We start from the raw sequence: 15,423 nt of genomic DNA, 5'->3' as shown, positions 1-15,423 counted from the left end.
AGGCGTGAAGGGTAGATCTCTCTTGGCAAGAGTATAACACAGTATGATGCAGTTTACGATCCACTTGGAAATAGCTGACTTCAAGACAGGGTCCCCTTCTCTACCAGCTGCCATGGATACGAAGAACTGGTTTGTTTTTCTTAGTGGCTTTGTCTTCTCCAGATAGTAAATAACCGCTCTCCTCACATCTAGTGTGTGGAGGCTCCTTTCTGCCACATTAGTGGGGTTCTGGAAAAAGGTGGGCTGTTCTATGGACTGGTTTACATGGAACTATTAGATACATGTGGGCGCAAAGCGTGGGTGTTTGCGCAAAACCACCTTGTCTTTGTGAATCGTGACAAAGGGGTCCTGAACTGAAAGGGCCTGCAGTTCACTAACTCTCCTTATAGAGGTGATCGCCACTTGGAAGACGACTTGTAGACGAGTGCCTTAAGGCTAGTCTTGTGCAAAGGTTCAAAGGGAGGTCCCATTGGTCTGGTAAGAACAACATTCAGGTCCCATCCAGGGGCTGGGTTGGAGATAGGGGAATGAAGTCTCTTTACCCCCGCCATAAAGGCTTTAATCACAGGAATCTTCCACCACGAAACCCTGCTCTGGGACATAGTGTACGCCGAAAGAGCAGCTAAGTGGACCTTTAGGGAATTGTGAACCAGTCCTGAATCTAACAGGCGAGTACGGTGTAGGACAATATCTTTAGGAGAGCAATCAATAGGATTGATGCCCTTGGTATTACACCAGGTAACAAAGTGCTTCCACTTACTGGAGTAGCAATGTCTGTTGCTAGGTTTCTGTGCCTCTCTGAGTATGTCCATGCATCTCTGAGGGTGTTGAAGGTGTCTGAACTCTATGACTTCAGGAGCCAGGCTGCTAAATTGAGAGTTTGAGGGCATTGTTAGGCAAGATTGTATGCAGTACTCTTTGGGTGCACTACAACAACCCTGATCTCCTGGCAATAGGAACCCAACCTTTGGTATGAGTCTGTACTACACAGGTTGGTATCATGTTGAGCAGCCAGGCTTATCTCAAGAGGGGTCAATGTGAACTGTAGGGGAGTTACTCAGAGATTCACAGTGACAAGTATTCAAATAAACTCTTACACACAAGGTTTCTTGATTAAACAAGCACTCTGATGAGGTGGCTCAGGCTCGGTCAGTCCTGCTTCCTGGGAGTCCAGAGGATCTTCCTGGAGCTCTTGGCCAGCATAAAAACAACGCACACAATCTGGTGTTCCTCTCCCTGGCGTTTCAGTTCCAGCAGCAACTCTGGGGAAATTTAACCAGCTCAGAGAGGATGTCCAGGTGGCTTACTTTGGAGTTGATTGGTCCCACCAACTCAAGGGGAGAAGTCATCCTTGCAGGGGCTTTTCCGTCGATACGAATTTGGAGTTTCAGAACAGCAGCAGGGCTTCATCAGGCAAACCAACGGTCCAGGAGTTGCAGCAGGCGTCCTCTTCAAGTTCTTCTTTGGATGCCTTTATCCAGTGGTCGACTCTGCCTTTCAAGCCAAAAAGCTTCCCCTTTTATGCAGGTTTCTCCCATTCATTCCAACCTTGCTGTCAGTCACCCAGCAGGGTGGCTGACCTTGCCAGACAGTCAGCCGGCCAATCACCACAGAGTGCATTTGGGCCTCCTAGGAGACTAAGCACAGAGTGTTTCGGGCACCTCCCTCACTTCCTGCCACACCAGACACCGTGGAGCCAAGGCGGGCTTTACTCGTGAATCCCGCCAAAGGCAAAGCGCACAAAGGGACCAAGTCTGGTTTGGAGCGATGAGTAAATCTCAAGAAGGACATTTTCACAAAGAAAAGGCGAAAAAAGAAGAAGACCGGGGCCATTTTGACAAAAATTGCATGCTTCGGTGCTTTACTGCAGCTGCGAATGTAGCCCACGGTAAATGCACACCACGATAGTTAAAAGTAAACCACTGTGACCAGCCAGTCATCGAGAAAAGGGTAGCATAAAAATGTTACATGAAAAGCTAGACAAAAGGGGATACTAAGTAACCCCTACAGCACTCTATTGGAAGATGGTGTGTGCTGGGTCTAGAAAGTTACAAATGTAAGCAAAGGCAATTTCACTTTACTGCCCTTGGAAACAGTAGTTTATCCAAGAGAAGGTATTTAAACCTTTGGGTAATCTGGAAGACTTCCCTGTGCCACTGCACTGAAGGTGCTGTGTGACACAATGCACACAATGATGCCTATGGAGTTTGTCAGACTCCACAACCAAAAGAAACACAGAGTTAAAAATCACATTAAAAGACGGTGGAAAAAAGGTTCTCACTCTCTCCAGGAAAAAAAATCAAGTCCTCAAAATCCAGCAAGGTTGCTGGGGGTCTCTAAGGTTGGGAGGAATTAGCCCATTTCTGAGAATTCTCCCTAACAGGCATGTATGTAGTGTCCCTCCCTGATCTTGAGACAGCATGTTGTACGGGCACAGCAGCTTCCTGGGAGGGGAGACTGACATTGCCATGAGCTGGGAGAACCACGGTTGGTGGGCCCAGGATCATCGTGACTAGTTCCTGGTGCATCTTGCGCACTATTCTGTTGAGAAGGGGAATCGGGGGGGAGGGGGGGGGAGAGCGTAGGCAAATCTCCCTGACTATGTTATCCAGAGACTGTTCGCCTTGGAGCGGTTCTGTGGGTATCTGGAGGTGTAGTCTGGGCATTGAGTGTTTTCCAGGGTGGCGAATAAGTCGATCTCTAGAAAGCCCCATTCTGCAAAGACGTTGAGTGAAATGTCCTCTTGTAGCTGACACTCATGCTCTACGGGTGGGGGGAAGTCTCTGCTGAATACGTCTGCCAAAAGATTGAATTCCCCTGGAACATGTTGTGAGAAGAGGAATATATATTTGAGTGCCCACTTCCAGATGTTCTGGGACAGTCTGGATAGCCCTAGAGAGTGAGTGCCCCCTTGTTTGTTCAAGTAGTACATAGCCGTGGTACTATCTGTGAGGACTAGAACTGTTTTCCCTTGGAGGTATGTCTGGAAAGCCTTCAGGGCCTTGGATACTGCTAGTAGTTCCAACAGGTTGAAGTGATTGGACGCTACTGCTGGAGACCACAAGTCGTGCCCTGTCTGATGGAGGTGAGACCCCGATCCCGACAGAGATGTGTCTGTGGTGAGAGTGGCCTCTATTGTGGGGTGGTGAAGGCTTTCCCCTGCAAAAGGTTTTCCCTTGACCATCACTGCATAGACTGAACGAGGACTGCTGAGACAACCACTAGATCGTCCCACTGGGCGCTGGCCTGACACCATTGGCTCAAGAGCCACTCTTGCATGGGGTGCATGCGCAGGCGAGCGTGTGGAACAAGGTAGATGCAGGAGGCCGTCATCCCTAACAGTCGCATGGCTTTGCGTACGGTCACCTTGTGACTTGCTACATAGTGAGGGATCTGGAACAACATGTTTTGAACCCTCTAGTTGGTAGGAAAGACAAGCCCATCTTTAGTCCGAATTAGAGCCCCCAAAAACTGTTTGACTTGGCTGGGGATTAGACTAGACTTTTTCTCGTTGATAGAGAAACCTGGGTTGAAGAGGGGATCTACCGTCTTCTGGGTATTTGTTTGGCATGTTCCGTACGAATCCCCTGTTGTGAGCCAGTCATCTAGGTAAGGATAGACTGGGATGGACTGTCTGCGCAGGTGAGCAGCTACTACCCCCAGTACCTTCGTGAACACCTGTGGAACCGAGGCAATGCCGAAGGGGAGAACCTTGATCTGATAGTGGGTGTTTTCTATCATGAACCTGAGGTACTTTCTGTGCCCTGGCAACATTTAAATATGAAAGTATGCATCTCTCATATCCAATGTGGCTATGTAATCCCCCTGCAGGATGACTCCACCAAAACCTTAGGTGTGTCAGCGACTATGTTTTTTTGGGTGAACGCCCTTTCCAGAAGAATGGCCAGTTGCATGCCGAAAAGACTGTTGCATGGAGGGCGCCGGACTGCGAGGTTTGGAAGGCGCTGTCTAAGTTTTCAGCAGCACTGTTGGCATTGTGTGCTTCGACATCTCCATCTAGTAGGCCTTAGGGGTTGTGTATTTAGGTATTTGTGGTGCGTGTGTGCACTTGTCGCCAGGATGTGAACTCCCCATAACAGAGTCGGTGGCCTGTCTGTTGGGGCCGGGCATCTGGGAGCTTGAAGGTTCAGCCGAAAGGCTGATGGCTGCCAATTCAGAGCCATGGCTGCCGATTCCTCATCGTCCGAAGCGATGGTGCCAATGGGGGAATGGCTTTTGGCCTGCATAGCGTAGATATAATATACATTATATGATTTAGCATTTATAACGCAACTATAGACAGGTGTTTCAAGGTGCGAGGCGTAGGCCGCCCAACGTATAGTCCGGCCTGCCCTTCAACGATTTCGGTCAAAACAGCTTGCAGAACTTATGAGTGCTCATCGTGGTCTCGAGGCAGACACCGATTGCAACAGCGATGGGTGTCCTTCCACGGAAACTTGCCGTTACACGATGGGCAAAATTTAAAGGGCGTCCTCTCTATAGCAGAGAGTGATGGCAGCCAGACCAAATAGAGGAAGAGAAGGGAAAAGGAAATACATTCTTGAAGAAGAATAAACCCAGGGCCCCACTCTCCATGCAAGGGCCTGGCCAGAGAGGTGAGGCCACGTGGTCGACAGTCGTCAAGCAGTTCAACAGTCGCCGAGCAAATGTGGATGTCTTTGGCGTCAGGAAGCCCACGGGGCAGTCTTCGAAAGATTAGTCGGGAAACTAGACGACCATAGGTCGTGGGACAAAGTAAGCAATATTAACTCTTGTGAGCTCCGTATTAGGCAACCAACAAGGTTGGCGGAAAAAAACTATCTGAGGGACCTCGATGCGTGAGGGATTTGAGTACACTGCACATCACATTAGGGATAGTGTTACAGTCACGCCCATGTCGACATCCCCTTTCGATCTTCGGAAGAAAGATGCAGTACTCTGCGATTACTACTAGATGTCGGACTATATGCACAGCATGCGATTCTAAGCAGATCCACGAGCATCAGAAATATATATTTTAACATACATTTATCATTTGTCATTTTAAAATGCTTTATTCGGCTTAAACCATTTATGTATAAGAGTTTCTTTGAAATTGCATTACTAACTAGGTTTAGTGTACTTACTTACATGTCGCATCTTCCTCTTAAGATAAGCCTCTGCCAGACTATCAAGGTTCCAGCAATAGTACAGACTGAGACCAAGAGTTGGGGGAATCCACAAACCACTGTGTTAGCTTACTTAAGTCTTACCTCCAAGTGGGACTTTAGGAAAACTCCCCATACAGGTATTTACACACAAAACAGTGAAATGCCTGCTAGCACATCCCATCCCTTCTGACATCAATTCCACATCAGTCCCTCCAACGCACCACATACAGCCCTACAGTAAAAACCTGTGCCCATGCTCGATCTCATGGCAGGCCGCTCTAGTAGCAAACCAAGCAGGATACCTTCATCAGGGGCACTTCTCTGAATAAACACATCCCAAGGGTCCTGACAACAACACATCTAGAAAGAGATGTACGCAGAAAGAGACCTCTTCCAATATGCATTCATCAACACTCTAGGTTTGGCGCCCCTCCCACTCCTTCCAATAAATGTCCCCCAGCACCAAGAGGTTGTCAAAACAACAAAGGTTGTGCTATACAAGACAATATAACAATTAATCCCACAATTAACATCCTCAACTTGCCTATGATGCTTCTGTGATCCAACAACTTTAATCAGTGTAACCTCACACTTGTCCAAAACTGTGCCTAAACATTATCTAATTACTTAATGTTCTTACTTAATGCGGCAAAGCAGAACCCCCTTAACAAAAGCTCATTATTTTGCTGTATAAGAGTCAAAAAGCATTGCAGTTCAGAAATTCTGTACCTCTGATGCACATCGGAGTTGGACCACTCCAAGATCCATCAATTTTACAGTGAATTGATGGTGGTCCAGATAGGGTGAATCCAGAATTACAACGGTAAGTGACAGAAGATCCATATGTATAAGGGCCTCTGCTGCTGTGCGATCCATTAACTAATCCCGGAGGATTTCCACACGTCACAACTGAAGGCGGGAAAGACAAGCATGTCAGTGTAATAAACAAAGGGACTTTGAAAATTGCTATTTGAAGCGCTCGCCCAATGGTGTCAAAACCAGTCAGCAAAAATGCAGAAAGAAAGGCTGAAGGGTGCACCTAACACTGATTGCACCTTGGTGTCAAAACGTATAACCAGATAGTAAAAGACACTTGGTGGAGAATCCAGGGTGCCGACGATGACATAGCCGCTAACCAGAAAGTGAGAGACGCAAGGCTAAGAATGCAAATAGAATGAGAGCACCAACTGTGTCAAAACGAGTAACCAGAAAGGACGAGAAGCATGGTAGAGGCTCACGGGAGCCGACAAGGACAAAGCTATAAACCAAAATGTATTTAACACGAGACTGAAGAATGCAAGCAGATGGACGTTGCTGATCGTGACAAAACCTGGTACAATAAAGTACTAAAAGAAAAAGTTACAGAAAGCAAACACAAAGGACAACAACGATAGTGTCAAAAACAGCAACTACAAAGCGATATAAGCACATTCAGAGAGAAAATAGGTCAAACACCACGGATGGCATGATTTCAAGGAACTGAAAAGGGAATTTGAATATAAGAGAAGTAGAGATAATGTTGTGAGATGCCCCACCCTCAATCCTGTCCCTGGCCTATCAAGCCTGCTTGTTTGATTGCATAACACAACCCAGTCATCTCTATTTAGTCCCCAACTTGTTTTCGTTCTTAAACTATAATAATGTCCCTTCCTTTTTTATTTCTGTTACTGATACTTCCAACACAATATATGCACTAGATGGTAGCTACATACATTTCATTAACATGTTTGCACAGCAGTAGCACTGTACTTCACTCTTACGCCTGCAACCAATAAGTTTTATCTTGTGAAGCATTGCTCAAGAATCAAGTCCCCAAAAGTAGCTATAGCACAATGTATTTAAAATACCCTTTTCACATGCCCACTTTCGTTACGACGTTAAGTATTTGAGCCCCTGCGTTTTTCACCATCATGAGAGCTTCCCTGTGGACATCTCCTTATCTTTTGCAGGAGTAGCCCTTCCAAACTGTTCACAATACACTAGTGGAAGCTTCGGCAATGATGTATGCAAAAGTAAGATGACTTGTTCCACGTTCTCTGTACTTCTTGTGAGGAAGGCATGGTATCGAGCACAGGCACAATGGATGCAAGTTTCAAAAATCTTTATTTTTGAATTTGCTTGCAATGGTAGAATTCCTAAATGGCCCAAACTCTAAAATGGGAGTAATCTCAACCATTAAATAATAATAAATACGTCCAAGTCAGTCTGGTCAAAATAAAAAAGGCCTAGACTAAGAACACCTAACCTTGCCCTCCTTCTCTAGATAACAAATGTGCCAAGGGAATACAAAAAGGAAAATAAATTATAAGTTACTCAACGTAGTGACTAACGTACTCTTAGTTCATAGTCCCCTTTCCTCCATACTGCATGCGCGTCCCTCCTAGGGACATGAGACTGAACCCTTTACACCAGAAAAAATCTTCCCCTTTAAATTTAGAGGCGCAGAGGGGTGTGGCCCTGGGAGCATGAGCTCCCTTGACTCTGCCCACCGGCACCACTCCTCAGTCCCCATAGACGTATCGACAATATTACCATCGCCTAATGACGCCAGTTTTATTAGGGGGGAGGATGGTGGGACGTACGGAGGAGAGGGGACTATGGACTAAGAGTACGTTAGTCACTTTGGCAAGTAACGTATAATAACTTGTACATCCCATCCCCTTTCCTCCATACTGCATGGGCGATTACAACTGAATGTAGCCCCAGAGTGGAGAGGTGACCCTCCTTAAGAAAGCAAGCTCCTTAGTACTGCCTGCCCGAAAGCCGCATCTGACCTGGAGGCAGCATCCAAACAGAAGTGCTTGCAGAAAGCAGAGCGAGTGGCCGACGTGGCCGCCGTGCTGATGACCTACCAAGGGACGTGTCTCTGGAATGCGACCGTTGTGGCCTTGGCTCTGATAGCCTGGGCATGCATGCTAGCCGGAAGCGGCTTGTGCTGCCCCTCACATGCCTCCTTAATGGCTGCGACCATCCATCTTGCGAAGGAGGCCTTGGAGGCCTGATAACCTGGCCTTGACCCGCCGAAGGTGACAAATAGAGTGTACGACTTGCGGAAGTTCTTGGTCCTGTCAAGATAGAATTTCAGCACTTGCCTGACATCCAAACAATGCAGAACCCCCTGAGATTCGTCCTTGGGTTCTGCAAAGAAAGTCAGAAGTACTATTTCCTCGTTCTGGAGGAACGCTGAGACTACTTTGGGCGAGAATGTGGGGTGCGTTCGGAGGACCACCATCTCCCTATGAAAAGAAAAGTAGTGTATGGCTCAGAGGCCACTAGAGCTTGGATTTCGCTGATACGCCTCGCCAAAGTCAGGCCTACCAAAAGAGCTGTCTTGATGGTGACCAGCCTGATGTCCGCGGACACCATGGCTCAAAAGGTTTATGCGCCAAGGCGTCCAACACTATATTGAGGTCCCACACAGGGTGGGGCTTCTTAATGGGCCGGTAGAGTCTAGTGAGGTCCGTCAGATGTCATTTAACCACCAGATTGGCAGACGCGAAAACTTCCTCTTCCGAGTTCCGGTAGGCTCAGATGGCCTCTAGATAAGGTTGGCACGTGTCTATCTGCACTCCCAAATCCAAGTGTGCTAAGTGTGCTGAGAAAGAAAGCACATCATCCAGTGAGCAAGTGAGAGGATCGACCCTCCTAGCTTCCGCCAAGTGGCAAAACCTGATCCATTTGCTTTTGTACTGGTTCCTCGTGGCATCACTCCTAGCCCTCTGAATGATGTCTAGATTAGCCTGCGAGAGGCGCAGATGCTTCAGCGTGACCTGCTCAGGAACTTCGCTGCGAGGGCTAACTTCTGTGGGGCGTAGTGCATGACCGTGCCCCCCTGCTGCGATAGGAGATGAGCTGGGCCCTGTGGAAGGCGTATCGGAGGCTGGTCCGATAGGCCGAGTAGCTCCGAGAACCATGGCCTCGCAGGCCACCACGGAACTACCAGGATGATGCTCAGGTGACAGGACTCTCTTATCTTGCAGATCACCCTGTATACCAGTGGCGTGAGCGGGAAGGCATAGGCGTCCATGCTGGTCCACTGTACCTCCAGTACATCAACCAGAGAGCCTAGACCCTGTCCCTGCCAGGATGTAAACTGAGGGCACTTTCTGTTGAACCAGGTGGCAAAGAGGTCCACCAGTGGATGGCCCATATGCTGATGATCTCCTGAAGGACCTGCTTGTTCAGCTGCCACTCATAATTGTCCGCCCCAGTCTGCTGAGACTGTCCGCCTCCAGGTTCAACTCCCCCAGGCGGTGGATCGCTGTCAGTGGATGTCGTTCTGCAGGGCCCATTCCCAGATGCTGACCAACAGGGTGCATAATGGAGGGGACCTGGTGCCACCCTGCTTGTTGAAGTAGTACATGCTGGTGGAGTTGTCTGTCTGAATGATGATCGTTTTGCTGCTGATGAGCGGCAGGAAAGCATTGAGGGCCAGCCAGATGGCCTTTAGTTCCAGCCAAATGATATGGGCCTCCTTTTCTTGAAGGGACCAGACTCCGTGGATGCTGTGGTTATCCAGGGTCACTCCCCAGCCCTCCAAGGACAAATCCGTGGTGATGGTAACCTGAGGTGCTGGTTGTCGGAAAGGGCCTGCCCACCCTGAGGTTGCAGTCCATGCTCCACCAGATTAGGTCCTGGTGAAGGAAGGAAGGAATGCTGATAAGTTCTGCCTGCGAGCCTCGCTCCTGATTCCATGAGGCTGCGAAGTGCACCTATAATCTCCTCATTTTGAGTCTTGTGAAGGACACTGCCATACAACATGCTGCCATAATACCCAGTATGTGTTGGTAACAACAGGCTGAGGTCACCCCTCTGCTGAGAAAGTGACTCGTGGCCCTCTTAATGGCTGCAATCGTGTCCTCTGATGGAAAGACTCTCGGACCTCGTATCCCAGATGAGGCCCAGCAACGCTAGACTCTACATCGATTCCAGCTGAGACTTCTTGAGACTGATGGAGAATCCCAAGTCATGTAACGTGTCCATGAGGGAGGAGGCGGTGTGATGGACTGACAAGCCAGTCATCTAGTTATAGATAGACATGGTGACCTTGGGCCCTGAGAAGGGCTGCCACTGCATTCATAGGCCTGGCAAAGACCCTTGGTGCTGAATTAAGGCCAACAGGTAGAACTTTGTACGGGAGATGGAAGCCCATGATCCTGAACCTCAGTAAGGACCCATGGGGCTGCCAAATTGGGACGTGTAAATAAGCGTCCTTCAGATTCAGGGAGCAAATCCAGTCTCCCTTGCACAGTGTCTCTGCAATAAGTGCTGGGGTAACCATCTTGAACCTTTGAAGTGGGTGGGAAAGGTTCAGGGTGGAAAGGTCCAACACAACTCTCAGGCCAGCTTGGTTCTTCTTGTGTATGGCGAAAATCCTGGAGTAGAAGCCCCCTCCCCCCTGGGAGGCTGGGACTTCTTCCACTGCCTTCCTTTCTATGAGCGACCGTATCTCCGCCAACAGAGTTGCTGTCCCAAACTGTGGGAGTGGATGGGAGAAGAGGGAGGGACCGGTAGGCAGTAGCCCGTGGAAACTACTGATAGGATCCAGGAATCTGTGAACTTTGCGTGCCAATTGTGTGCGTGGAGAGCAAGCCTGCACCCCACCGGAGACACGTGGATCCGGAGGGGAGTGTCATCCCTTCTTTCCCTCTGAGGCCGAGACTGAGGAGGGGGCCTGAAAGAAGCCCTTATTCCCCACCTTGTGCTGCTTGTGGCGGTGTTGGCTCAGAGAGCGGTTGAGCTACCTGGACCATCGTTCTTGGAAGCCTGGGACCCGCTGATGGCCCGACCCTTGTCAGAACGCTGGTGCGTTTGACTGAAAGTCTTGGCCGTGGACTTTTTAATGATGGATAACTACTTCGCAGTCTGGGAACGTTTCTTCTTCTTATCCAATCCCTCATCTGAGGAGGAATGAAAGAGGTTGCTACCCTCAAAAGGAAAGTCCAATATGCATTCCTGTACATCCGGATTAAAGTTGGTTGGCTGGAGCCAGGCCGTCCTTCTCATATCCGTGGCAATGCAGATGGCACGGCTTGAGGTATCGATATGCGAGACTCTGGACTCCATAATGTGCTGAGCCACCATCTTCGTTTCAGCCAGCCCCGCCTTGAAACGTGCCTGAACGTGCACCGGAAGTTCCGGAAGGAAGTCTGCTATTTCCTGCCAAAGCCTCTGGTTAACGGCTGCAAGCATGGCATCCACATTTGCTTGACGAAGGTGCAGCGAGGCGCTGGAGTAGACCTTCTTTCCATACGCCTCCAAGATGTTATCCTCCTTGCCTAGCAGTGCCGAGGACGAAGTGGACGATAAGGATTGCGGCTTGGAGTATATGGAAGCCACTGCCATTACCGAGTGTGGGCCCGGGTTTGCAGACAACAAGAGTGTATCCCCCTCCAACTGCCTGTACTTGGCGTCGAGGCACCTGTTTGTGGGCTGCGCCGAGTGGTGTTTCAGCCACCCCTTTTTGGCAAAGGCAAAAACATCCTGCCATCGGAATCCCTATTCTAGCCGCGGGGCATAGAGTGAGTACTTCGGCCACGACCCCCGCCTCAGGTCGTTCATCCTCGGGTTGTGGAAGCCCCAAGTATTAAGCCAAACCTTGGCTGATGAGTGTGTGTCTGGGTCCTCCTCCTCATCGGCGTCCACCATGGTATCCAACTGGTCTGGAGCCGGTGGGGGAGTACTGGGAGCCGTTGGCTGAGGTGTGGAGGCCGATGTGGAGCGGCCTCAGCTGTAGGCCACAGGGGAGCTGGAATCAAAGGTGCCAGCGTGGGCAGCTGAGGCGGAGCCTCAGGCATCGGTTAATTAGGCGGAATGACTAGGGTACTGGCGGCAGGACTGGTGGAAGCATGTCCCCAATAACATTCCGAAGGATGCAGCTCATCTAAGTGGACCTCATCAGCGTGAGGAACTTCTCAAAAAACCTGTCTTCACAGGTTGGTGGGTTGGCAGGTGATATTGACGGAGTCGCGGCTGGCTGCTGGGGCCTTTGCATACTCTGCCTAGCTGGTTGCAGGGGGTACCTGCCTTGCAATGGCGAAGGATAAGCTGGTTGAGACCAGTCACACCTGGACACTCGATCTCCTACCTAGTCCCCAAAAGGGTTCAGTGTTTGACGAGCATCCATCTTGTCTAGCGCGGCGGCCATCTTGTTGAGCTGCATGCCAAGTGCCTGCGTCATGGTGCTTGGCTCGCTGGGACCAGCCTCTTTCAGGACTCTTGGAAATGAATTTTGAGGCCTACCCTGCACCTCAGGACTAGACCTGGTAGGCGCAGAGCCCTCGGCCGAAGTGCTGATAGTGCTGCGTACAGGCGCCCCCCCCAGACATTTGTCCGGTGTTAGGGCGTAGCCCCTCGGGTGGAAGCAAAGAAACTTGCGGTCCATCAGCGCTGTCTGCGGGAGGATCTACTGATCCTTCAGCCTGGTGGCCGGTAGCTGAATGAGCTTTGGTACCTGCGCAGGTGTGAGAACCTGAACAGTCCCTCCCACTCAGACGTTTCGTAGGAAAGGAATCGCCCTTGCGCAGTGCGATGGAAAAAAGCAGCCCTGCCTTGGGCCTTGACTTGTGCTTCACGAAGTTCTTCAAGTCCTGGCCATCGCCGAGTATGGGATTCCCCGGGACTAGGTTGTGAAACAACCTCTGTTTTTTCACAATCTCCTCATCTCTTTGTAATTCCTTCCTACCTTCACTTACTCTTTGGAAACACTGATATCACAAGTAACAATTGCAAGATCTCCCACCTGTATAGTAGCCTCCAAATAGGCTCTACGCAGCCCATATGACAGAGCAATCCCTGCACAGCTTTGTACAGTTCTGGATGGAAGGCTAGCTCCGTTGTTCATTCACTTTTCATGATTCTGCAAACCCTGCTTTATCTTTACACTTTCTTTTGTTCATAAACTATTCTACAGATCTTAGTGCCCAGAGTGGCCTCATACAGGTTACACAAAGACTGTAAGAATACAAGTTAAATTATAAACCAAGTAAAAGGTAGCACACACCTCAGTTTTTCAGTAATGCTGCAAAATTCCATTCTACATCTTATCTCCTTTTCTCCATAGTTATTACATGCCATGTCTGAGTAGATTCTGGACTACACGTATAAGGGACACAATAGTAAGCAGCGTGCTACCAAAACAACCCACTAACACAATCTGTATTATTTGATGCTCTTGCAAAACATATAAAAGTGTCATCCTCAACAATAGAGAGTGCTTTTAAGTTTGCCTATGTCTGAATTGAAAAACATAACAGTTCAGAAATTCCGTACCTCTTCTGCATGTTGGAGTGGGTCCACTCCAGGTTCCATCAATTTGACAATTAATTGATGGTGGTCCAGATAGCGTGTATCCAGAATTACAACGGTAAGTTACAGAATCTCGCTGCTGATAGGGACTCCTGCCGGTGTGTGTTCCATCAACTAAATCTGGAGGATTTCCACAGGTCACAACTGAAGGTGGGAAAGACAAACATTTCAGTGTGATCAAGAAAGGAAATCGGGAACTGGTATTTCCAATCGATCACCCAAGTCTGTCAAAATTGGTACCTAGGAAATGCTGAAAGCAAGACTGAGGCATGGTAAAAGATGGTATCAACCGTGTCAAAATCAGCTACCAGAAAACACTAATGGTAAAGCGTAACAATGGTCTCAAAAAGAGTAATGTAAAAGCAACCGTACAAATGACATAAGGTTTTCAGGATGTGCAAAAGGATTTGTAAATCAGGTGAACATAGACATTGTTGTTAAATATGCTCCCATGCCGTGCTGTGGAGAACGTGAGACAAATCAGACAAATCTACCATTGGCCTAGCCCCACCTTAGACAATCTCCTGGGGGCGGGGTGGATCACTATGCCCCCCCACCCTGCTCTTGTATCTCAGGGCCTCTGTGCACTGCACTGTGTTACTCCTAGATTACTACCATCTTACTCCAATGGACACATTAGGAACAAGTTACTTACCTGTAACTGTTGTTCTCCAGCATGGGTCTGGCATGGATTCACATGCTCATGAATATTCCCCGTCGTCAGGCTGGGAATCCTCGGTAAAGAAAAAACCAGTATCAGTTTCGTTTCTGATCTGTCTTTCGTAGTATTAACCAATCACTGGTCTCTGCGTCATACTGACCACAGCCAATGACTGCCCTCTACCTAAGCACCGCCTCTGGCAGCCATCTTCAGATTTGGAAGCACGTGAAGTGGCAGTATGACCAAGTGAAGAGCCGCAGAGGGGTAGGCGGGAGGGTTCGCATGTGAATCCATGCCAGACCCATGCTGGAGAACAACAGTTACAGGTAAGTAACTTGTTCCTTCTCCAGCATGGGGTCTGGCATGGATTCACATGCTCATGAATAAAGAATACATAGCAGTACACACATGCACAACCACGGGAGGTGGCAAAGGCTCAACATTAAGCATCACATCAAACTTAACATTAGCATCTTACCTCCTCACCAGGCTCACCTCAGGCGAACAGGTTGCGCAGCACTGCTTGGCCGACCCTGGACTCCTCCCTGGAATCCCGGTCGACGCAGTAGAATTTCGTGAAGGTGTGCGTCGACCTCCACGTAGCAGCCCTGCATATGTCCAGCAGGGGCACACCAGATAGGAACGCCGTGGTAGCTGCGATCGCTCTGGTGGAATGGGCTCTCGGACGGCCAGGCAGCGGTCGGTTTGCCAACCGGTGACAGTACATGATACAGCCGGAGAGCCATCTGGAGATGGAAGCCTTCGAGAGAGCCTTCCCCTGATTGACAGGTCCAAAGTTCACAAAGAGTTGTGACGTCTTCCGAAAACCCTTTGTGCGGTCCACGTAGAACTTCAGCGCTCTAGCTACATCCAGCGAGTGCAAAGTCCTCTCAGCCGGCGATGAAGGCGACGGGAAGAACACAGGTAACACCAAGGGTTCGTTGAGATGGAAGTCCGACGGTACCTTGGGCATGAAGGAGGGGTGCGTCCTGAGCACCACCCTCGTGTCGTGGAAAGTCAAGTACGGGGCCTTGCAGGAAAGGGCCTGGATCTCTCCCACTCGTCGTGCGGAGGTGATGGCCACAAGAAAAGCTGTTTTCCACGATAGAAACTTCAACGGGGCCGAGTGCAGAGGCTCGAACGGAGGTCCCATGAGCTTGGTCAGCACCACGTTGAGCTCCCACGCCGGGGCCGGAGCCTTCACCGGCGGGAACGATCTGAACAGTCCCTTCATGAACTCTTTCACCAGACGATGAGACCACAAGGACGTCCGCCCCGTGGTTCTGGTGTATCGGGAGATCGCAG

General features: G+C 49.5%; 1 protein-coding gene across 12 annotated transcripts in view; it reads right to left on the bottom strand.

Moving 5' to 3' along the window:
• LOC138520856 (complement decay-accelerating factor-like) overlaps positions 1 to 15,423 on the bottom strand; it is a 623,694-nt gene that overhangs the window by 281,329 nt on the left and 326,942 nt on the right. For 5 of the 12 annotated variants that reach the window (XM_069633259.1, XM_069633257.1, XM_069633256.1 and 2 more), the window contains 2 exons: positions 13,422 to 13,601; positions 5,880 to 6,059 (listed from right to left, as the gene is read on the bottom strand). The exons of 2 other annotated variants lie outside the window; for them this stretch is intronic. In XM_069633259.1, coding sequence (XP_069489360.1) covers positions 5,880 to 6,059; positions 13,422 to 13,601 — 360 coding nt within the window. The remainder of the gene's footprint in view (positions 1 to 5,879; positions 6,060 to 13,421; positions 13,602 to 15,423) is intronic. 5 more of the 12 variants (XM_069633263.1, XM_069633265.1, XM_069633260.1 and 2 more) reach the window with 2 other exon arrangements.

Source organism: Ambystoma mexicanum, chromosome 13, assembly GCF_040938575.1.
Source record: "Ambystoma mexicanum isolate Mex_15411 chromosome 13, UKY_AmexF1_1, whole genome shotgun sequence".
NCBI classification, from domain to species: domain Eukaryota; kingdom Metazoa; phylum Chordata; class Amphibia; order Caudata; family Ambystomatidae; genus Ambystoma; species Ambystoma mexicanum.
Note: the sequence above shows the minus strand (reverse complement) of the source record. Positions and strands in the feature narration are given on the sequence as shown.